This window comes from Sinocyclocheilus anshuiensis, unplaced genomic scaffold (assembly GCF_001515605.1).
Source record: "Sinocyclocheilus anshuiensis isolate Anshui unplaced genomic scaffold, SAMN03320099.WGS_v1.1 scaffold166, whole genome shotgun sequence".
Lineage (NCBI taxonomy): Eukaryota > Metazoa > Chordata > Actinopteri > Cypriniformes > Cyprinidae > Sinocyclocheilus > Sinocyclocheilus anshuiensis.
This window is the reverse complement of record NW_015546050.1, coordinates 580377-605390: the sequence shown is the minus strand read 5'-3', so window position 1 is coordinate 605390 and position 25014 is coordinate 580377. Positions and strand designations below refer to the sequence as shown.

Sequence of the window (25014 nt, the reverse complement as noted above, 5' to 3'; positions counted from 1 at the left end):
CACAATCCTATTAATGTGGATTAGAGCGTGGCTTCCTCACGCACCGTTACACAGCTACAAGGTGCCGGATTGTGCATCAGCAGAAAAAAAAAATCAGTTACACTGCTGACTACTTCTTACAGGTCTTTTCCACCATTTATTTTGTAAAAATTTTTTTTGCTTTTTTTCCAATGGATAAGGCTGTCTCACTGAGGATTTATTAGCTTATTCAATAGCTTGTAACCCTGTTTCTAGCTGTGTTTCAGCACCTGTCATTCTGCATTTCCTTCTGAAGGAGCCAAGCATTAGAAACACGTGATGAGTTTATTTTTGACAATGTACCTGATGATTTCAGTCGTACCTTAACCATTTGAGTGGCACATTTCAGCACCAGTTGTTTCATGCATGTCACAATGTAACGCAAACAGTGTGTTCCCGAAAGGATGGAGCATCAGCAAATATAGTTCAAATGAAAACAAAAAATGTGGAGCAAATCACTACTGCTCAGCACAGCAGCAAAAACATCGCTGACAATGATAACCAGCTCAACTTCCTTAAGAAACAGAATCAGAACAGAACAGAATCAGTAACGTCTTCACCAAAGCATATCCTCTGATGTTATTCTGCTTCAGTCACATCGCTTTTCTTCTTCCATAAATCACAACTTCCCAGCACAGACAGTGGCATCTTTGTTCCTGGAACAATTCCACTGAATTGTCAATCATATTCAAAACAACAGCAGGTTGCGCCTAATAGTGACCTGTAGCAGAAATGATGAGCTCAATGTCTACAAGATAATGGTACACATCTGCTTTCTGGCAAACATTTAATGCCCTTGGAGAATGTTGTTGCCTTATTTAAAGATCCAGTTATGATGCTTCCTTGTTCACTTATTTGTTTGTAGTTAGACTCAAAAAGTATGCACTACTCAATTTGTTTTGACGGTTCTGGGATGATATAATAATCAGAAGTGCTTCAGGACCAGACATGCACAGTGGAGTTGTAATTCTTTTGTTATTGGTTTCTTCCTTGAAAAGGTCTATAATTATTATTTATTTATTTATTATTTATTTATTTTTTATTAATGATTGTTGCTCTGCTGAGCCAAATTAGCCCAACAGAAAAAGTACTTGATTTGTATAATGACACAACACAAAGCCTTTAAATTTTAATTTTTTTATGCTCTTACTATAGTTTCAGTGCATTAACAGCACAGAATGTATTATTGGTGATCACTTAACCAACCAATTAATGAGATATATAAAGATGCTCATGATGTGTTCCTGTCACTGGGTAGTGAAGCTTTGGGCTGTTGGACTGAATGTTTACACTGTTCTATATCCACAGCACAAAAACCACCACATTCAGCTTCACTGAACATAAAAGTAGCAATTTAATTGTCTTTTTTTTTGTTACTGTTGTGTGTTGTTTGGACTCATTAACTCATTCTGGACTCATTAACTTATTAACTCTAACTCCTTCTGTGATGCGCTATTTTGATTATACTAGAAGCAAGTCTATGCTTTTGGAAAGAAAACTGTGTATCTGTCCTGTGTCACTGTAACAAAATTACTTTAAAAAAAACAAAAAAAAAACAATATACTAGTTACCCCCCCCAAGAGAAATTCAAAAGGACATGGTTCCAGTTTTTTCTATGAGGGTTATGTTTAATATCATTAGCTCGGTATAAAAACCATTATGTGAAACAGACTCCAGTAGAGTGACCTAATTGCGTTAGTGGCTGGTCAATAGAGGGCGCTAGGGTACCTCCCCACCCCCGAGCCACCCTCACAAAATAATAATAATTATTATTGTCATAAATTGTGACCTGTGCTGGCAAAATGAGTTGCAATGAATTCTTTTTATTTTCACAATCTCCATAAAAAAAATTTAAAAAATGATTTGTTGGAATCGACCATAAAAATGACTGAGCTACACCTGTTTGAAGTCGATAGAGTCAGCAAAGTCAATTTTGAGAATAATCGAGTTAAAGTTTTCTGAAGGTTCCAAAGCAAAATTACCTATCAACGTTGCATCTGTTCCTCCACTCTTTTCTTAAACAAATAGAGACGGCCTATATATTTAGACCTACTGTAATTCACAGATCTAATATAATGTTACACATCAGATGTTTTTCCCCAATAGTTAACCAAACGTTCACTTAAGTCATAACAGATTATGTTTGCATGAATACTAACCAAGACAGATATTTTGAAATACTGCAATTCTGTGTATATGTATATCGGGCATACCTGCCAACACTCCCGTTTTTACAGGAGTCTCCCATATTTCACACTCATCACCCACCCCCCTCCCATTTTGTTAGATTAAATTACCGTAATTTGTATGGCCCAAACCTCATTAAATGAATAATCATATCCTGCAGCGGATGTTTCAATCATACTCGAAGCCTGAGGGCGCTCTCTTGCAGAAACTCCAAAACGGACTCATATAAGTAATAACTTGACGTGCCAGGAAATCCCTAATGTGGACAAAGGCATCCAGCTATCACTGTAGCTAAGCGTGAATAAAAAAGACATGACATGCACGATTGTGACAATATATGGTTTATGTGTGTTTTTCAAGTCGTCTCTTGGTAATAAATAAAGTGGGCTATCTGAAAGATGCAGTGCTAACTGACATAGCATTTAGTACAGTAGCCTATAGAAACTATAAAATATGTTTTCTGCCTTATTCTGTGATAAAAAAGTGTAGTATATAAACAAATCATAAAATTGCCATTAGGAAAATATAGAAAAAAAATATTACAGAGTACAAATTGTTTTCATCAGTGCATTTGATTTCTTAGCTAATTAAAAGTAAGAGATAAGAAAAAATAAAGCCTGTCAATAAAAAAAAAAAAAAAAAAAAAAACCTGCCATCCCCCTCACTTAATATATGCTTTTCCTATGCGCCCCTCTGCCTGTCAGCATGTCTCAAGTTCAGCTCTGGGGCATCGAGAAATCGCCTACTGGAGACGGGTTTATGTAGCAGTTTAGCCAATTGCTGTGAACATGTTCATTAAATTGAGCCAATCAGCATCCTCCAAAATAGGCACTTTCTCTGTCGCCCCAGACGAGCCACTGCTAAAGTCAGGACTGGACTGTAGGGGCTGAATAAAGCAAGCCAGTTTCTCACTAGTAAAGTTTGGATGGATGACAACTATAATCAAGGTAAAGACAATTACAACTGCATACGGGATCATACATTAGGCATGCGCGAGTCTGTTAATATTAATGAGAAACAAACCGTGTATGTGCGCTTTCTGTGGACTAATACACATTTCAGTATGGTCGCATGTCTGGTGAGTGTTTTATATAAAAGTTTGAGATGGTCAGTGGTGTTTATGTACATATGGGCATCTGGCACTGCAAACACAGACACAAACACTCGCTCTGACAGTGGAACTGTTTACTGATGATCTCAAATCTTTTTACATTTGTTGTGTTTTGCTGTGTTTAATAATTCTGAATGGATCTGTATCTGTATGCTGTGGTTAAAAGCCCATCCACACGGAGACATGTTTAGCTGTATACGTAAAAATTTAGTATCGTATCGGCGTTTCGTCCAGACGGATCCGCTGTTTTGGGAGCCTGAAACCTCTATTTTTTGAAACTGGGTCCCAGAGTGGATAAATCTGAAATGAAAAGCCAATCCGTATATTTCGTGAAACGATGATGTCATCACCCCAAGTCTCGACCCTAGTCAGACACCTCTACGTCACGGAACAGCAACTACAACAACAATGGCGGACTACATGCTTGTGTTCGTGCTGCAGAAGCTACTCAGCCTATTAGCTTTACTAAAGAAAAATCTAAAATTACTAAAGCAAAAAAGTTTGAATACTGCACACAAGGTTTATGAGCATGCTCCATGTCTTCTTCTCTGTTTTTAGTGTATCTCTGTGGCAGAATTACAGCGCCACATACTGGTCTGGCATTTATACTACATCTTTTTGAGTCTGTTTAAGTGGTTTCGTGTGTACGCAAATATTTCTTGAGACAACGCTGTGTTTACGGAATTTATTTTTTAGAACGAAGAAAGGTGGCTAAGGCGGCTGGTATAGTGACCTTTCAGCATCCCCAGGTGGTCCTGTTTGGTATTGCAGCTTGACATGTAGTTTATATATAAAAAAGCTCAAAACAAATGTGTCATTTATTTATTTTCCTCACAGTTTTTGCTGTTGCACTGTATACATAAATTATTAATTATGAAAATGAAATGAAAATATTTTAAATTTACCATCCTCCACCTAATCCTGAATTTGGTAAAACAATTATCTTCAAATAAAACATGTTTCAAGGTTTTCCTTATGTTAACATTTTTCTTAAACTTTTTCTTTAACTGTTTAGCATTCAATCATATTGGGATGTTTGCTAAAATTGTTGGATGTGGCACAGCCCTACCTAGAAAAATTTCCACCAGCCTCCACTGCCTAATTGGTTGTTTTGCCATTTCAGCAGGACTGTAAAAACACACTGTCCAATCAGCTTACAGCATGTCTAATCCACCTGACACCCCATCACAACATGTCACTCAGAGATGAGTGTATTTTTATAATGTATGTGTGCCTGTATCAGTCTGTGTATACAGGTGAATTTAGGACACACACACACGTATTCTGACAGTCACAGTCATATCATAAATTGGATTTATAATGCATGAAAAGATCATCCCAGCAGACATCTCAAAACTAATGTCACACACATACTGAAACACTTCTTCTGCACTCATCCTCCATGTATCTTAATTAATATAATGAACTACAGTTACTAGGGAATCTGTGTGAACTGAATAAATGGACTTCAAATGTCTGCCAAAAATCCCTTTGACACCACTTGGTTTTAAGTAAATGCAAGCATAGCTCAGAATCATTTGTTTGCAGATGACCCAAAGTTAGATATTTTGGTATATAATGGCACAGAAAGAGTGTTCAAATTATTTTTGGTGACACTGTAAGAGAAGTCAAAACATCAAAATGCTCATATAACTCACTTCCATCTAAGCCTGGGTTGCATTGTGTGACTCTATGGATGTGTTATAATCTGATCCAGAGAGAAATATGCCGATGCAGATACTGAGAGATGAGACTAATCTTAGTAAGATCTAGGATGTGAGATGCTGAATGAGAAACAAATATAGCATTGTAAATGCCCTTCTATGAATTTGAGTTTCATCTCGCTGCATTGTTTACTCTGCATGTTTAAATGTATTGTGTGTTTGTGCTCCGAAACGCTATGCTGCTACCCACCATGTCCTGCTCGCAGAGACCCAGGTGATCTGTTAATAGTGATAGGCACAGTGTGGTGGTTCTTGACTCCATGGGTGATGTGTGTTTGGCGTGTCCTCACAAGGGACTCCGATCCGGCCGTGATGCCCAGTGAGAGAGCTGTGAGGTACAGGGTGAGGCAGGCAGCTGAGGCCAGACTCCGGATAAGGGTCTCAGAACAGGACTGCCAGGCCGCCAGCCTCCAGCCGCCCAACATCTTCCCAGAGCGAGAGAATGCCAAGACACACGGATGCTTCAGCACACCTGTCTGCCCATTCTGCTCACTTACACACACCTTCTTAAAGAAGAAGCACTCAAAATCCAGAAATCAACAAGCCAGGAGAAAGCACCCAGTCCTTGTCTGTTTGTCCTCAGTGGTTTAATCTTAAATCCAAGCAGTTTAAGATAAAATCCAACGTTTGATAAAGCAGGAAAGAGTATTTTCATTTATGGACCATAAAATAATAATAAGCAAATTCCCAAACCCAGTTACTTCACCATTACTCCCAGTAGCCCGAAATCATGACAATGACTGAAACATCCGGCAAAAACACTGGAATGGATCTCCTGAGGTATCAGCACATGCAAGAAATCAGGCATTTTCTGAATTCGAACTCTGAAATCAGAATTTCTGCTGTTTTTCGGCTGAATATTGTATTCAGTCTGTATTTTAAGAGAATAAATCCCAAGAAATCCATCCAGATCTCCCCACACACCTGCGCAAGCTGCGTTTCCAGCCACAAGACAGAGCACAGAGCAGCTCTGGAGGCTGTCCGAGAGAGAGAGTAAGCGGTCGAAGGAAAAAAGAGAAGAGAAGAAAAGAGAGGGAGGGAGGGGGAGTGCTAGCGGTGGATTCAGGGCGTGAGAGCACCGCTATGCAAATGTTCAGCCAAAACACAGCCAACACTGCATAGATGGAGAAACTGGGATGTGTGCTTTGTTGTTTTCTGTAGGCTATATTCCCATCACTCTGTTGTAAAAAAAAAAAATCATATTAAAACCATAAATATCTCACTTTCCTCTGGTACTTCCAATTAAAGCTATTTTATCTCTCTGAGTCTTGATTTGCTCTGTCTTCCAGAAAATAGAGCAAGAATTTTCTTTGGAGACACTTCTTGCTCACTTCAACTTGAAAGAGACTTTGTGCCATACGTCAACTGTCTCTCCAGATGCTCCATCTGCTGCCCAACACCAGGTGACGTCAGTAGCAGCGAGCACACTGCATCTGCACTGCACATAAAGAGCCGTCTGTGCAGGCGAAGCAGTCAGGCAGACTTGGCCCTCGAGTGTCGTCCTTTGGGAAGAAGTTGCTCATTCACCCACCAGGAAAAAGAAGCACACACAAAGAAAAGGGCTGATAAATGTGTGTTTGTGTGCAAGAATGTCGCCCTTTGCAGATGTGACCGCTGCTGATGAAAGCAAAGCTCACAGTTGCAGTTACTATGTATTAGGGCTGGGTAAAAAAATATTGATATCTCAATATTAATCGATTCTCATTTTTATGGAACGATATCAATTCTTAAATCCCAAGAATCGATTAGTCTAGCCTGTTTTCAGTTAATGGATATCGCAATAAGCATTGTGCTTTGGTACTTTTAATATGAAACAAAGTCTCAGATTTCAAATTCTGTCCATTGTATTGCAGTATTCAAACAATAAATGCCGTTTTGGTGCTGTTTAATGTGGAGTGACAGATCGCTGTAGCGCCTCAGTTCAACAGACGCGGTAGAACTGATCATCTCCTCCACATTAATACCAGTTTCAGCACAAAATAAACATGACTAAACATCCGAAGGTAAGTTAAAAGAAAGAGTACAACTTTACAATCCATATCCTGTCTCATGTAATCTCTCAATCAGTGTTTCCTCCGTGCGAAGACGTCAATATAACGGCTTGTAAACAATGTCACGTAACGTCACATTTACCTCAGAAAAACATATTAGCTTATAAACAATTCATGTAACATCAGATTTACCAAGCATATTTGGTGACCATAAACTCGATAGTCAGCCAGAAAAATAAACTGTAGAGAAGAGCATTTTGCTAAAAATATGCACCATATAACATATTCATTATACAGTTTACTGTTCTTCACTGTTCTTCAATGTTTAATTTGTTTGAATAAATCCATTAAGTTTCATTGTTTATATAAAAAAAACCGAATTGAAGTAGAAATATTATTATGTAATTGTAACTTTATTATTTAAAAAACTTCATTAAGTGTAATTTTAACAAATCAGTCAATTTTAACCTTCAATATTATAGTAATGTAGTACCAACTGACTCTCATGTATATTTTACAGCATTAGTTGAGATTTTTTTTCCTTGAAAAAAAAATAAAAAAATAAAATTTGGCATGTACAGTACCTGATATATATCCAAAATAATCAATATTGAATCGAATCGCAAGCTTGTGAATGAGAATCGAATCGAATCGTGAAATTTGTGTCAAAACCCAGCCCTACTATGTATTCATGAATTTATTGATTTATTGATTTATTTTTACAAACTGGTGTCCTGAATGTAATTGCGTTGTGCAGCAAGGGGAAGAACTCATTTAGTGGGCTGGGAATTGAGAAATTGTTTGTATTCAGAACCAGATTCATTTTTACAAATATTGTATACCATATGTGTGGTTCCATTTACAGTGTACATATATATTCACACATTCATAAGACATAAACATGACACTATGCATGCGTGCAATGCATTTTTGAATCTGATTGAGAAAGTAGTCCGATTCAACAGTTTACATGGCTAAAATTTTCCTTTTAACCTGATTACAGTTATTTAAGATTTAATCGGATAGTAATTTTATTCAAACTGAGCTCAGATGAGACTGACTGAGGTGTTTAATTTATGGCTTTTCAGCTTTCAGTCCGATTGAGCAATCAAACTGTAAACAGATTTATTTTTTATTTTTTTTAGCTAGTGTGAGGGATTCTGTAAGAAACTCTCACCCTCCCTGAATCTGAAGCATGATGAACATGATTTCCTCTTCTCTGATCACACATCCTCCAGTACTGTTCATAACTAATAAAAGTGATCTGGATCTACCGCCGATTAGCCGCGTTTCCACTGTGGGGCTTGATTTAGCCTCCTCAGGGAATTACCTTGGTCCAAAGAGGGCCAGCTGGGGCTTGACATGTGGTCACAGACAAAGGCAGATGATCAGAGCAGATCCTCATTTCCCACATTTTCATGTCGACATTTATGACATTTAAAACCATTTTCCAGCTCAACTGACACTATTGGGTATTTGATATAAATGACATCATAACTTCAGAGCTGACAGCCTCAGGGCAACGCTCCGATCCATAGCATGGTTGCTCTCTTGGTGACCTGAGTTTAAGTTCCGGTGTGTGGTCTTGTCCCATTCCACTCTCTCTCCATCCCACATTGCTTCATGTCTGCTCTCATATAGCATTATCCAAATAAAGATGAACAATGGCAAAAATAAAACCTTCAAAATAAAAATAAATAAATAAAAATATTCCTCTTTTCTGTCCGGGGGCTCCCCGTCTTATACTTATTCCCTGCAAGTGACACATAATACAATAAAAATGAGAGATGTGATCAACAGTGGCCCAATCAGATGTGGCCCAACAAACACAGGAAGGCAAATGATGTAAAGTGCATTCTTCATTTCCATCAGCACAGGGCTTTACCACCACTATTAGCTTTAAAAACTCATGTAATCAATCCGTTTATTTACCTTTGCTCTTACATTTGTCTAATTATACCTGGTTATTCAGTCGTTTCATACGTCTGCCCATGCAGCATCAATACACCATACTTTCAAGAAGGTGTTTTATCTTGAGTAATTAACTAAGTGAGTTTAATGTCATTAACTAAAGTAGACCTGAAACACAAAACAAGAGAGCAACTCCATGAAGGCTGCAGAAAGACAGGCTGTTAGTTTATCAGGAAGTGTTGTGTGTGCGTCACATGAGTGCCCTCAAGTGGTGACAGAACTTGCAGCACATTGAGACCAGCAGAAAATCCATCTAGGACAGTGAATTTACTGTATTAAATCTAAACATTTTCCTCGCCAAGAAAAGACTCTCAGAGTTTTTAAATCTAAATGATCACTTGCAAACAATATTTGGTATACTAGGGAATAGGAAGAAATATACCAGAAAGAAAGTATTAAACATGCAAAAAAAACCAAAAAAACATTGCATATATGAAATAATAATAATATTAATAAATCAGCAATGGTAAAGACAGGAATGGTAATATACCAAAGTTCAAAATTATGCTCAAAATAGGTACAGTACATTGGCTGAAATGAGATGCAACAGATCAGATCAAAACTGGTCTAGAGAATACAAGAAACACAAAAATAAGCTTCCAATTATTTATATTTAATAATCCTAAAACATTACAGATCAGATCATGAATGTTTAGGACAGCACCAGTCACTTCCACACGCCAAAACACATCACCTACCATCGCACAGCACACACCTATTACAAATAAAGATTACATGCACAAAAACACACACACAACCCGACAAACATCATATGACAAGCTCAGCGCACTTTACCCACAGATGACAAACAGTGAATAGGGCCTACACACATCTTAATATATTAACAGCAAAGAGATGGTCACCTCATCATTATTACCCTGCTAAACTGCTAGTTTTACAACACCACATATCAACCAGGCTTCTGTTGCCCTTTTTAAAACAGGATGCAAAAATTCTCACTTACCATCATTACACAAAGGTCCTCCATATGTGGTCATGCTGCAGTCGCAAGTGAAGCCTTCCCACTGCTGAATACAAACCCCCTGATTGGCACACGAATCTTCCTGACAGGTAGTGCTGGGCCCTGCAGAAACAGCATTATCATGAGCATTAGAGAGAGAGACACAAAGACATCAGGCACGAGAGCTGAGTTATACCTACAGTACACACTGTCATATGTTTTACTACAGTAACACTGCGTTATTATTGCACTCATTCATGTAGGGGACACTCACACCACAAGGACTCCTCACAAGCCTATGAGCCAATGAAACACATATACAGCACGTAAAAGTTTACTCAGATAAAATAAATAAATAAATAAAATAATGAATTAATTATAAAAATAAATAAATAAATGCAATCAATGTATCACACAAACTCAAGTTTGATTGTTAATTTCTGTGCATAGCTGACATGTTGATTGTCATGACAACGACAAAGATTATGACAGGTGCTACATTTAATTATTTTTTTATTTTATTTTTTTGCATTTGGTGCATGACATCTGGAATCATGACCCTTTGGTCTAGTCTTATACTTATAATGATTTAATTAACAACAGACTTAATGCATCTATCTTTTTAAATTATATATTTCCAAGGGTTATCTTTGACAGCCCTCGTTTTTATTTAATAAAAAAAAACAAAAACAAAGAGAATATGACGTAAATGTAAAAAATTTGATTTAATTAAGTGTAAAAATGTACAGAAGAGGGACAACACAATAGGAATGAACTGTATGTCTAACATAGAGCAAAAGTGAGAAAATTTTAATGCAAACTATCTGCTAATCATGATTATACCAGTAATTGTTTTTCCAATGCAATTTTAGGGAAAATTAAAGCTATGTTGCTGTTGCCGTTGTTAATGTGCAGCCAAAACCTGGAACAAAATATACTTATATCTGCAGACTTGAAAAATAGATCCGGCCTTGTGCATTTTAATGATATAAGGCTTTTCCCTAAAATGGACATTGTAAAGCTTTAGATTGTCACAGCGGATATTATGGTTTTATCAAAAACTTGGTAAAAGTGGTGGAGTTAAAATGTATATTAAATCCAAATTTTGTAGCTCTATGTCATGATCTGCAGTTAAAGCCAGTTTGAGCTGCTTGCTGTTACGTTGAATGTGTATAATAATAATATAAGCGATTCACTTCACTGTTGTTGGCTGTTATACCATCAGCTGCAACATAAGCCTTTTCCTCTCTTTTGGATGCTTTACACATTGTAAGTGAATCGGAATTCATATTTACATTTACATTTAATCATTTAGCACGGCACTATAATGCACCGTTCATTTGCAGAATGCAAGCTTCTGGAGGGCACATAAGTAGTGAATTTAGGTAAAAAGGTGCGGAGCCAGTGGTTGTTTTGTAGGCAAACATCAATGCCTTGAATTTAATTTTTAAGGGCAATTTTAATTGGGATTGCTTTTCAATTAGGAAACTGTTTGATTATTTAAACCTCATGCAATTTATTAACACCCCTACTAAAACATCTAAATAAATCAACATTACTGGAACTCGTTCTTACAAATGCACCCCACAGATATACACAGACTGCAGGATCCTGTGATGATGATAGTGATCATTGTGCCATTGCCTGTGTAAGAAATGTAAAATTCAAAATTTATGTTAAAAAAAAAAAAAAAAACTGTAAAAGATCTAATAAACTAGCACTTTTACCTGAACTGTATAATAGAGATGTTGACAAGAGTTTTAAATAATTTTGCAATAATAAATGTTTCAGTTAGCCTTTTATATCAGCAGGGTCTTTACTTAATACATATGTAGCAGGGTCCGCAAGCTCTAATTTTATAACTTTACAATTTCCTTATAAGGTACCTACTTATCCAGGGAACCCTTTGTATCTTCTAAAGCATGTTGCTTATTTTATTGCAGAGAAAAAAAATCTGAGTCTCCAAACTAATACCATTCCTAAATTCTGGAAAACAGCTAATTTTCTCACTGTACTGAAAGGTGGGGGCCCTTTGGATTTAAATAATTTTCAACCCATATCTAAACTTAATTCTCCTGCCAAGATTTTTGAATCAAGCAAATCTCTCAAGGAATCCAAGTGTGCAAAAGTATGTTAGAGATGACATTGAAGGAATCCTGAGATTCAACTGGATGCAACTGGGACCAGCCAGAGCAGTATAGGGGGAAATGGCAGTGCTGAAATGTGCAGACATTGTGGGACATTTCCAGCAAGAATTGGAGGATGGGCTTGTAACAGCTGGAATAAGGCCATAGAAGGAAGATGGTGGTGGAGGAAATACATTGTCAGGAAGACGCTGATTGGTGGGCCAAGGCAGTCACCCTTGGCAAGCAGGGGCAATGGATGAAGTGGATACGCTAAAGGGGTACACTGAGCGTTAAAAGTGACGTCAAGCGATCCTGACCAAACATCAATATGTGACGAGTTGGGAGTGAGAACATCCTGCATAACCAAGTTCTTAAGAGCCTTGGCTCCATCCTGGAAAGTAAACAACCTGCTGCAAATTCTCTTCTACCAGAAGTAAACCCTGTACAGGCAATTGCTTTGATCATATAGTGGGACAAGACTACCAGGAACATCTCCCCACCACCAGAGTGAGGCCAGATCTACTTAGCCTTTGTCAAGTCAAGTCAGCTTTATTTGAGTAGCGCTTTAAACAATACTGATTGTGTCAAAGCAGCTTTACAGTGTCAAACAGGAAAATAGTTTGTCAATAATGCAAGAAGACAATAACATAGAGTAATTTGTCCAGCTAAAGTCAGTTCATTGATGATTCAGTGATGTCATCATCCAGTTTAGCTCTCTTCCAATAGTGTCTGTGCAATCAGTCAAGTGTCCCCAACTAAGCAAGCCAAAGGCAACAGTGGCAAGGAACCAAAACTCCATCGGTGACAGAAAAAACCTTGAGAGAAACCAGGCTCAGTCAGGGGGGCAGCTCTCCTCTGGCCAGATGAAACCAGACTGAACTTTGAACTGAAAACTTTGACTGGAAAATGCTGGTTGACATTGGCCAACAGCTGGTATTTCCTTCAGAAATTGTTGATACCACCTTAAGGCCTAACGTTCGAGATGGTGCCGATGTGTGTGGCTGGCCGTCTGCTCTGTGTGTTGTTTGTCTAAGCTCTTTTCTGGCTCAGATACACTTATGGTGTATGACCGGCAACTGCTCCTTAATTTAAGGAGTGGATTATAAGTTTTATCTAACACCGCTCAGAGGGGAACCTATTTTAATCGTCCACCTCCACATGTACTGGTGTCTATTCCCACCTGCTTGCGTCGCACGCCATGGGATTTTCCTCAAAGAAAATGCTGCAGATGGAGAGGAAACGGGGAGGAATTGCAGTTAAGCTAACATTACATCTAACGCGTTTGTCTGTTTACGGCTTTCACAGATTATGAGCCAGTCAGTGGTCGCCTCGTCTCGTGGCGATTTCCTGGAGTCTATTCAGCAATATGTTCGGCCTGTGATACCGAATATTCTTCAAGTCCCTCCATGGTGTCGGTCGTCCCTGGTTCGCTTTCATCGAGGAGGAATAAATCACAGAAATCTTCATCCTTTAAATCGTGCAGCTCAGTCGGTTGGAGAGTCAGTACAAGTTAATACACTATCGCATTTCTACAATTCAAATCCATTAAATGATTGTTAGGCTGCATTAATTAGATCACACTTTTAGGAACACTTCCCATAACACCCGATGTATTCGCTACATCGTAAGAAGAATGGCATCTACGCTAATATTAGTCTCTTTTATTCTTATTCCAAGGTCACCATAGCCATACGGATCCAGTCTGTATCCAGATCAGACCTAGAGATGACCTCTACAGCCCTGAATGTCAGCGGAGACCATGTCAACTAGATGCGCCCCAGAGACAGATCCCTGCGAAGACCTCATCACCTCGAAGACCATCGGCACAAGACCACAGGATCCAGACAAGTCCTCTGCACCTGGGATGCAGCCTGGAATTAAACCACGCCATGCTGGTTTCGTCTGGCCAGAGGAGAACTGGCCCCCCGACTAAGCCTGGTTTCTCCCGGTTTCTTTTTTATGTCACCGATGGAGTTTTGATTCCTTGCCACTGTCACCTTTGGCTTGCTTATTTGGGGACACTTGACTGATTGCACAGAGACTATTGGAAGAGAGCTAAACTGGATGATGACATCACTGAATCATCAATGAACTGACTTTATCTGGAAACATGATTCTGCTATTGTCTTCTTGAATTATTGACAAACTATTTTCCTGCTTGACACTGTAAAGCTGCTTTGACACAACCAGTATTGTATAAAGCGCTATACAAATAAAGGTGACTTAACTTGACTTCACTTAAGATGACTCTGATAAATGCCAGATTGCTGGTGAATAAGACATTTATTTTACATTATTTTTTTACAACCAAAGATCTGGATTTGTTATTTGTGACTGAGACCTGGTTGCCAACTGAGGATGTGAGTCCTTTCTCTGAACTTATGCCTTCAAACTGTACAATTTTAAACTGCCCAAGAACAACTGGGAAAGTTGGCGGCTTAGCATGCATTCTTAAAAGCTGCTTCACTTGTCGGACTTTAAAATCTTAGACTTTCTCCAGTTTTGGGGTACTGTTATTTCATCTGAAAAGGGACCAAAATTTAGCTATTGCTATTGTATACCATCCTCCACAGCCAAACAAAGATTTGATACACGAGTTTGCTAATTTTTTAGGTGGAATAGTTTCTCAGTTTTTCTTGACTTTTGATTGTTGGTGATTTAAAATTCATGTCTGCTGTGATACAAATCAGCTTGCTAAAGAGTTAAAAAGTCTTATTGACTCTTTTGACTTTTTGACTAACTATCAAAGAGCTGTGAAGCATGCTAATTCAAAGTATTTTTCTGACATCATAGCTAGAAATTATCAAAGACCCAAGATTTTGTTCTCCACAATTACCTCTGTTATAAATCCCTCTTTTGATCTGCAGTTTGATGACCCAGCTACTGCTTGTGAATGCTTTTTAAGGTACTTTACAAACAAGATACGTGACATTAGACAGCTTATTGTCCCCATAAACTATGATCCCTCCTCTCTTCCCTCCTCTCTGTACCTCATATTTTAATGCCGTTGAAACTATCTCTATAGACTTTCTTCATGAACTTATGAAGTTAAAACTAACCACATCTGTAATGGATATTATTCCAGCGTGCCTACTTATTCAGGTATTTGATGTCATTGGGCCCTGTATTCTATCAATAATAAATAAGGGTATTTCTGTAGGATTTGTTCCAGAATATTTAAAGCATGCTACTATTAAAACTCTGTTGAAAAAATCAAACCTTGATGTGACAGTTCTCTCTAATTTTAGGCCAATTTCTAATCTTCCTTTTATTTCTAAAACCCGTGAGAAGGTCGTTTCTGTCCAATTATACATTTTTTTAGAAGTCAAATGGAGTCTTTGAAATCATTCAGTCAGGTTTTAGGAAACATCACAGCACATAATCTGCTCTTTTAAGAGTTCAAATTATATTTTATTATATGTTGATTAATACTTCTGCTTTTGGATTTGAATGCGGCCTTTGATACAGTCGATCATGATCATATTATTTCTCATCTTGAATTTTGTGCAGGTATTAAAGGTCATGCACTGAACTGGTTCAAATTCAAACCTATTTGAATAATATAACTTTTTCTGTTTATATAAATGGATGTTTATCCTCCAAAGCACGTTTGACCTGCGGGGTTCCTCAAGGATCTATTCTTGCCCCCATTTTGTTTTCTTTATATATGCTCCCTTTGGGCTTAATTTTATGTAACATCATCTGTTAAAAACTAAGGTGTTGTTTTTTACTCTGCCCTGTTATTTTATAAGCAGGTAAATGCAGTAGTCAAATTGTGTTTTTTCCAGTTGAGACTACTGGCCAAAGTTAAAAGCTTTTTAACTCCTGCTGAGTTCGAGAGAGTAATACATGCATTTGTATCTTCTCGTCTAGAGTACTGCAATTCAGTCTATATAGGTATTGGTCAATATATGAACCGCTTGCAAATAGTCAAAAATGCAGCTGCTAGACTTCTTACTGGCACACGTAAATTTGAGCACATCACCCCCATCTTATTCTCTCTGCAGTGGCTGCCGGCATGTTTTAAAATAGAGTTTAAGATTTTACTCTTAGTTTTTAAGGTCTTAAATGGGCTGGAACATTCTTATTTATTGTTATTTATTGAACTTGTGACTGTTAACATATCTGCTAGATGTTTGATTTCATCAAATCAGAAACTGTTAAAGGTAACCAGAAAAGCTTTTTCCATAGCTGGCACCAAATTATGAAACTGCTCCACTGATCATGTGCTCGTTACTCCACTGCACACCTCGGATCACTTCCTCCTCACTCTTAACCCTCTGGGGTCCGAGGGTGTTTTGGGCCCTGGAGAAGTTTTGACATGTCCTGACATTTGTGCTTTTTTCAGTTGCTAATAAACATTTTACTAATGGCTAAGTTAGTAGCACCATAATCAGCACAAACTGGGCTACAATAATATGTGGGCAGCATGTATGTATGTGATTGTGTTTTTGAGAAAACAATGTTTATGCGTGCTTAGTGAAAAACTAAAATGTTAAAGTCACTGAAATAAGGCCATAAAACACATACAGAACATTTGTTCACAAGACTATTGAGAACTGGATCTTGAAGTCTAGAGTTTTTGCTTCAGATTGAGGTGAAAATCATCTTGTTTACTCACTCACAGAAAACAATATATTGATTTAAATTTTCTAAGACACATTTTGTGTAGAAAAGGAATATGCGAGGGGGCGTGAATGGTCATGGATAATGATGTGATTCACACCTGAGAAGACAAAGGCCTGCATAATGAGCTGCATAATGAGCCTTTCAGTCAGGTGTGTGACTGAGAGGGAATTGCTACAAGAAAGAATGAGGAAAAATAAATGTATTTGAGAACACAATTACCACATAGCAAACATATTTTACCATGCAGTAACTAAATAAAATGAAAGTAACATCTGTAAAATAGTGAATGCACACTTACACTTCAACGGAGTTGAAAACTGAAAACTGAACGAGTGCCCATGAGAGATGCAGGTGAATGCAAGAGTGGTGTATTCCTATATATATATATATATATATATATATATATATACACCTTGCTACGTGTACTGCGTTAGGCTAACCGAAACTTGTCATTTGCACTTATATATTGTTGCTCTTTTGTTAGTTTTGACTGCTTTTATTGTCCTCATTTGTAAGTCGCTTTGGATAAAAGCGTCTGCTAAATGACTGAATAAATAAAATAAATAAATTAAAAAACTGAAACAGAAGGGAAACAAGTAGTAGGAAAGAGGAGAAATAAAAAGCGATACTTATTTTTTACGATTTTACAATTTTTGTACAGCACAATGTCAGGACCCCAGGCTGATCAGCCTGGCTTTGTCTGTCTGTTTGTGTTTATGGTTGTCATGTGCATCTAGCACATGGCTTCTGTTTTGTTTTGTGTTCCTTCATTTGTCATGTCTTGGCCCCGCCCTCTCGTTTCACTTTATTAGTCAATTTGTCTCACCTGCCACTGCTCGTTATCCTGCTTATTGATTGCCCTACTTATTCCTCTTGTGTGTGTGTTGTACTTTGCCAGATTGTTGTTTGCTCTTGAGCTCTCAGCAGCTTCATCTGTCTATGTGCTCCTGGCCTGCCTGGGATACTGAGGCCTGGTTCTGTTGGCTTTGATATCTGGATCTCCCTCCTACCTGACTCTGGCCTTTCAAGCTTATACATCTGCTTGTTCCTGGAGATTTCATCTGGTTACCTCTGCCTGTCCTTACTTCAGCAGCAGCCTGCACCTATGTGGTTTTGCCTCCTAGACTCTCTTGCCATTCTGTGACTGTTGCCAGGCAAAGGATAAATTTTTTGACCATTTTGAGCTGTTTTTCTGAGTTTGCTTTTTTCAAATAAATCCATATTTTTCACCTGCATTTGGGTTCTCTCTCCGTTACTGCCCCTGACACACAATGGTTAACGACTGTGCCATTGCCATTTAAGCTTTGTAGACAAGTAGTGTGAATCACTACTGCGCATACTCGTGTTCCAAATCAATCACTACTGCACAGACTCAGGCTCCAAATGAATCACTACTGTGCAGACTCAGGCACCAAATGCATCACTACTGCACAGACTTGGGCTCCAAATGAATCACTATTGCACAGACTCAGGCTCCAAATTAATCACTACTGTGCAGATTTGGGTTCCATATTAATCGCTACTGCACAGACTCTGGTTCTAAATGAATCACTACTGTGCAGATTTGGGTTCCAAATGAATCACTACTGCACAGGCTCCAGCTCAGGCTCAAAATTAATCACTCCTTTGGGTTCCAAATGAATCACTACTGCACAGACTCTGGTTCCAAATTCATCACTACTGCGCAGATTTGGGTTCCAAATGAATCACTACTGCGCAGATTTGGGTTCCAAATGAATCACTACTGCACAGACTCTGGTTCCAAATTCATCACTACTGCGCAGATTTGGGTTCCAAATGAATCACTACTGCGCAGATTTGGGTTCCAAATGAATCACTACTGCACAGACTCTGGTTCCAAATGAATCACTACTGCACAGACTCAGGCTCCAAATGAATCACTACTGCACAGATTTGGGTTCCAAATTAATCACTACTGCGCAGATTTGGGTTCCAAATGAATCACTACTGCACATGCTCAGGCTCAAAATGAATCACTACTGCACAGACTTAGGCTCCAAATAACGTCATTGGCACAAGATGACAGCTGCCATACTGGGATGTTTTGGATTGACTTTTTTATAGTGGAAGGAAGTGGTCCATCTTTTTTGTTACAGTCTATGGTTGGTATCAAATGATATTATCAATGCCTTGGACAAAAAAAAAAAAAAAACCAGCATTGTATTTTGGTGACGTTTGGTGATCTGTCCAGGTTTGATTCAGGTGACCATGAGTTGTTGTGAGGCAGAATCAGTAATATGGGGTTGGGTGTCAGGCTGTTGATGAGCTAGATGGCTTTTCAAAAGCTGCAAGTTTCATTGTATGAACTTAAGTTGGTAGTTAATGCTAGAAGAAGAAGAAGAAGAAGAAGAAGAAGAAGAAGAAGAAAAAAAAAAAAAAAAAACCAGCATTGTATTTTGGTGACGTTTGGTGATCTGTCCAGGTTTGATTCAGGTGACCATGAGTTGTTGTGAGGCAGAATCAGTAATATGGGGTTGGGTGTCAGGCTGTTGATGAGCTAGATGGCTTTTCAAAAGCTGCAAGTTTCATTGTATGAACTTAAGTTGGTAGTTAATGCTAGAAGAAGAAGAAGAAGAAGAAGAAGAAGAAGAAGAAGAATGTATGATCTTTTCTAGAACTAACTCCTATATCCCAGATATGGTTAGCATTCATGCAGGAGGGAACTCAATTGAATATAAAGTATTTGGGAGTAGTTAGATAACAGGCTTTCTTTTAGAGTGCATACTGCACACTTAAGAAGTTGAGGGTTAGGTTAGGATTTTATATCATAACTGGGCATGCCTTAATCTAGCAGTTGAAAAAATGCTTGTTCAAGCTACATTTTCAAATGTTCATGACTATAGAGAAATTATTTACATACATGCTGCTTCCAGTATATTTTGTTGTGTAGCCGTGTTTATCTTGAATAACTATGCTTTATAAGCAATTTGTGGTCTAGCGCACATCATTGTATAGTTTCTGTTTTGGTATCTTGACCTTCATTAAGTTGATGGAAACATCAGCATTTGTATATTTTTATTTACAAACCCATACAGGATAAACTTCCTTCTTATCTGTTTCATCTTCAGTAACACTTAAGTATAACTACACATGAAAAAATAAGTAACACAACATTAACATTCCAGTAACTACTATTGACTCACAGGAGATTAACAAATTACTAATAGCGCTCAGTTGAATTTGGTAGTTGACTTTCAGCTAATCAGTAACTTTTTTTTTTATATATATACCTCCCAGATAAATGCTTTTTACATGTAGTTTTTGGGACCTTACACTTGTGGCCAATATTCTGGGATTCCTCTGAACTTCACACTTATTTGTATTCAATTTTATTTTCACATTATTTCTCTCAAGTGATTCAGTGAGAAGAACTGGAGACTACTGGGACATTTAGAGTCTTGTCTGTCCCCAGCAGTAATGACTCAAGTGTTACTAGTTTCTTCTAAAGAAATTCCTACCTATTAGGATCAGTATTCTAAAGTGAAGATCATGGTATTCCACTAGTTATGTAGTTACAAGTGTTACAAAATCCTTCAGAAGGAATTACCATCCAAAACTAGTGGGTTACCATTATCTTCACTTTAGAATTAATTAACTATGCGTTATTCACATTCAGTATGAGACTGTACTGTATATAATGTCTTAGTAGTTCTCTGGGAGTTAAGAAAAAAAATAGTAGGTGTTAATTAACTTCTAGTAATCTACTGCATTCAACCAGCTACTGCACACTACATTTAATGCTTAGTATAATAGTCAAGGGATTATATCCAGCCAACCAGTCCAACAACCATTCTCATGGAGACACTCGATTTATCTTTTGAATGCCCTAGAATATGTTGTTCACTACAAAGACGTCCTTCATATAGGATGCACCTGTGTATCCTCACTGAAGCTACTCAGGATTATTCCTCTGCCCTCACTCCTCTCATTCTCATGGTAAAATTAGACAACTTGTACGTCATTCATCATGGCAAAGTTTTATCGGTTTCTGGGTCACAGGCTGAGATGGAGGAGAGATGAAACTAGGCAGTTTCACTAGGGAATTGAGAAGCAACCTCTGTCTACACTGCATGTTATTCTGCATCTAATTTACATTAAAAGCAATCAACCACAATTCAGTTTTATTTAGAGGCGGGGTTTTCTGAGATATACCTCATTAGCACATTTAAAAATGGGACTGCTGTCTCAAGCAAAACTTGATCAAAGATTTGATGTTACTAACTTTGTAAACTTTGAATGAATTTATTTCAAACCCAAAAGTGCTGAATTTGGTTCCCTGTAACCAATAAAGCACTTGTTTTATTTATTTATTTTTACAGAATTCTTAATTAACAACATAAGGACAGATCCTTGTGCGTAATGTCAATTTGTGAGAAAGGATATTCCAATTCATTGAAAACATTTTTTCTTCAATTCCTCCACCTTGTTTGCTTTCCTTACATGCCGCCCTTGAATCTTAAGAGCGAGAAGAAAGGACACAAGGAAAGCAAATGAGGATGCACCAATAATGAATTGAGAAGCACCAGCACCTGTACAAGGATATCTGTATGAGGACAAAGCAGTTGCATAGACAAAGGTCAACGTGTCATTTATGTAAAGCAGGAGTGTGATGGAAACAGTATGAAATATTTATGTTGTTTGTGGTATAACGCTGTGTATGAAAAGTAGATTTCATGCAGCAACAGCAGAAATTATGCTATCCATTCAAGTGTGTTTCCAGCAAACTGCTGCATTTGCAAGAGACACAATAGCATGACAGATACGACAAATCTTTGGACAAAAGCAACAATAGTCAGAGTGAAATGATTACCAAGGTAAACTTAGTAAACCAGTCATGGCAAATGTTAATGATAAACTGCAAAAAAATATATATTTTGCTATTTACACTTGCTATTTTACACCTAACGCTATTTGCACAAATAGCAATTTATTTTAGTATGAAAATGTCTATAGCCAGCTGGTCATTGTTGCAAAATAAACCATGACAGGGTGGTCAGATCTTGTATCATCAATAATTACATTATTCTGCTTATTAAACATTAAGAAATATGTTGTCACCTTCACATCCTCTCTCAATCTGTCCAACACAGACCAGTGCTTCGGACATCAGGTCTGGCAAACGGCCGTTTAGATCCACAGATGCCAGACAGCCTTGAAATCCTTCTTTTGCATGAACTAACTTGGGTAACTCTTTGTATATCTCCTCAGGAACACCGCCAATGTAAAGATCACCTGCAAACACAGCCAGAAAATGGGTTATTTTGTAATGGCAAGGAAAGCATAATGTTTATAATGATATAAAAAAATCTAGTTATGTTTTGGCCTTGGTAAGGTTAAGGGATCTAGAATATTGTCATGAAGAATAAGGCATTAAAGGTGACCTATTATGCAAAAATCACTTTTACATTGTGGTTGAACACAGTTGTGTGGTTGCAGTGTGTGAAACCAACTAGCCTATAATGGTGAAAATCCACCCACTTATTTTTGTTATATAATCCCAATAAATCATACAGTCTCTCCAAACGAGTGGTTCCAGATTTCTCCAGATTTCAATGTCAGCGCCAAAAGCCCGGGATACACTGCACGATTTTTGGCTGTCCCAGACAAAAGATTGCCATCGTGAAGCAATCTTGGCTATTTCTGTGATCATGGCTCTTAATCGGTGGTCCTATGTCGTACAGTGAGAGAGGTTCAAAGACGGGCGTTTTTTTGTGACCAAAGATAGCCTACGATAGTTTTCTGACAGTGTCAGAAATTCAGCATGATCAACGCACAGTGTGTTTGTTGCAACAGCTTGCGTCTACTCAGCAGCCAATGAAATTGCAACATGAAATGACGTATTGATCCACGCGACCAGCGGCGCTACAATTTCAATGCCATGGAGGCAAAAAAAGTAGAAGGTATACTGGTATGTGGGATACCCATAAAGAACAAATTCTTGTTGATTTAGCGCGATCCATCTTGATGTACCGGTATTTGTTTACCACTAGCGCATGCTGATGACGTTGCGCTAACGTGTGTAGCAGCCATCGCAGCCTACGATTCAATAAGTGTCATCATCGTACAGTCTACATGCTTGTCGTACCCAAGTTTAAACGATCCATGTCACACAGTGATAAAATAATGATCTTATAGGATTGCTAAAATCGTGCAGTGTATCCCGGGCTTAAGAGGCATCACAAGTGTTGTGTTGTGTATTGGGATGCACCAATGAATATAGGAGTCTCCATAGACTCCCTCCATCTGAGCCGCTGAGGACACAGTGGTTACATTTCATTTTCAAAGGAAATGTCCCAGAAAAAAAAACACTAAAGTGGAGTCTCCATAGACTCCCTCCATCTGAGCCGCTAAGGACACTGTGGTTAAGTTTTATTTTCTAAGGAAATGTCCTGGAAAAAATCAGTAAAGTCCTATATGTTTGTGCCAATCATTTTACGCCGGACTGCCTCACAAACGAGGGTCAGTTCAGCGCTGGAGTTGTACAAAGTTTGCTTCTGAAATTAGCTAAAGCTAAAGTTACCATTGTCTCTGCCTGTTTTCACAGATGCTGCCTTCACATGCTACCAGAATGATTGTAAAAAGGAATGTGGTAATTAAAAATTGCATATGAAAGCAATAAGTCGAACGCTTGAATTTGTCGAGCTCATAATCACAAGTGGGACTTATAAAGTTTGTGATAGCAAGCGAAGGCACCATGAGACCAGCTATGTCGTTATTTTTATCACGCGGTGCTCCCCGTCTGTGTAATTCATAAACGCGCATTTATTATGCACAGTACAATCAGATGACTGACTTTTATACCGAGTATGTTTTCTGTAAAGGTAACAGGCTTGTACTAATAGTGGAATGTTTATTAACAAACACCAGCATTGGTATATATGCCAGAGCATGAGATATTGAGGCTCCGCCCTCTTCTGAAAAGGGAGGCGGGAGCACCAGCTCATTTGCATTTAAAGGGACAAACAAAAAACTATGCGTTTTGGCTCATACCCTAAAAGTGGCAATTTCAACAAGCTATAAAAAAATTATCTTGGGGTATTTTGAGCTAAAACTTCACATGCTCTGGGGACATCAGATACTTATTTTACATCTTGTAAAAATGGCCATAATAGGTCACCTTTAATACATGTTTTATAAGTACTAATAAACAGTCTACATGCTAGTAATATGCATGCTAATGAGCAACCAATTATAACTGAATAGTGTTCCATAGTCTAGTGTTACCAAATTATTTGTAATTCATAAAACAATACAATCATCACCCTTGTCACAAAAAAGGCAGCAGGGCAGGGTTACTGGCAAGTTAAAGTAACATTAATGTGTAATGTACCTTTTAAGTCAAGATGTTTGGCACCCACGGTAGTCTGGGTGGTGATTTTGGTGTCAATTTTGACAGTCTGCAGGTTATGTGTGTCTCTGGAGATGATGACATTGTGCCATTGATTGTCATTAAGAGGTTTGTTTGAATTTCCTTTGATGAGATAAGCACCATTTCCCAGATCTGAGATGTAATGCAGGTAGCTAAACAAAGACATCATGAAATGAAATTAAAGTCAATTAGCAGGTGCAAGCTAAATTCATTTTAGCTTTCAGTTCCCCATAGGGAAGAAAAATCACAAATAAGATATCTTTAATATATCAATTGTTTTTCTCAGACAGAGAATTAATTACACTCTAAAAAATGCTGTGTTAAATATAACCCAGCGCTGGGTTATATTTAACCCAGCATTTTTTAGAGTGTATGTGGAGACATTTTGCTCCAGAAAAAGAAGTGACATGTTTCCTCAAGAGATTTAGAAGAAGCAAAAGATTGTGAGCAATGAAAAGTGAGAGATCTCAATATGAATTTAAATATTTCTTATTAAATTCTTCTGAAATTGAAGTGACAGTTATTATATCAACTATATTTCATAAGCTTTTAAATTTGTATTTTTCTATAGTCAGCTCATTACTGTCTGTGTCTGCAAACCTCTGACAAATAAAATGACTACTTTTCTATATATACAATACACTGATTACACTTTGTCAATATACAGATGGTTTTAGACATTTAAATCTAAATATTTCTCATATAATAATAATACACACGTCTGTGCACATTAATTTATTTACCTAGAAATATATTTTTTTCCATTTGCAAGGATTATAATATATTTTGATAGGGAATGGTGATGAATAAATAAATCATAACAGCATCTGACTGTAATGATTAGGGCTGTGTATCACCAGCAAAGTCACGATACGATACGTATCACGATACAGAGGCCACGATACG

At 37.8% G+C, this 25014-nt stretch overlaps 1 protein-coding gene across 2 annotated transcripts in view; it reads right to left on the bottom strand.

Annotated features, from left to right (window-relative positions):
• LOC107699145 (neurexin-1a-like) overlaps positions 1 to 25014 on the bottom strand; it is a 162232-nt gene that overhangs the window by 46363 nt on the left and 90855 nt on the right. The window contains exons 13-15 of one of the 2 annotated variants that reach the window (XM_016500329.1): positions 24070 to 24260; positions 21798 to 21971; positions 9967 to 10086 (exon numbers count right to left, since the gene is read on the bottom strand). In XM_016500329.1, the coding sequence (XP_016355815.1) occupies positions 9967 to 10086; positions 21798 to 21971; positions 24070 to 24260 (485 nt within the window). Of the gene's footprint in view, positions 1 to 5230; positions 5944 to 9966; positions 10087 to 21797; positions 21972 to 24069; positions 24261 to 25014 lie in introns of those variants that run through there. The other variant, XM_016500330.1, reaches the window with a different exon arrangement.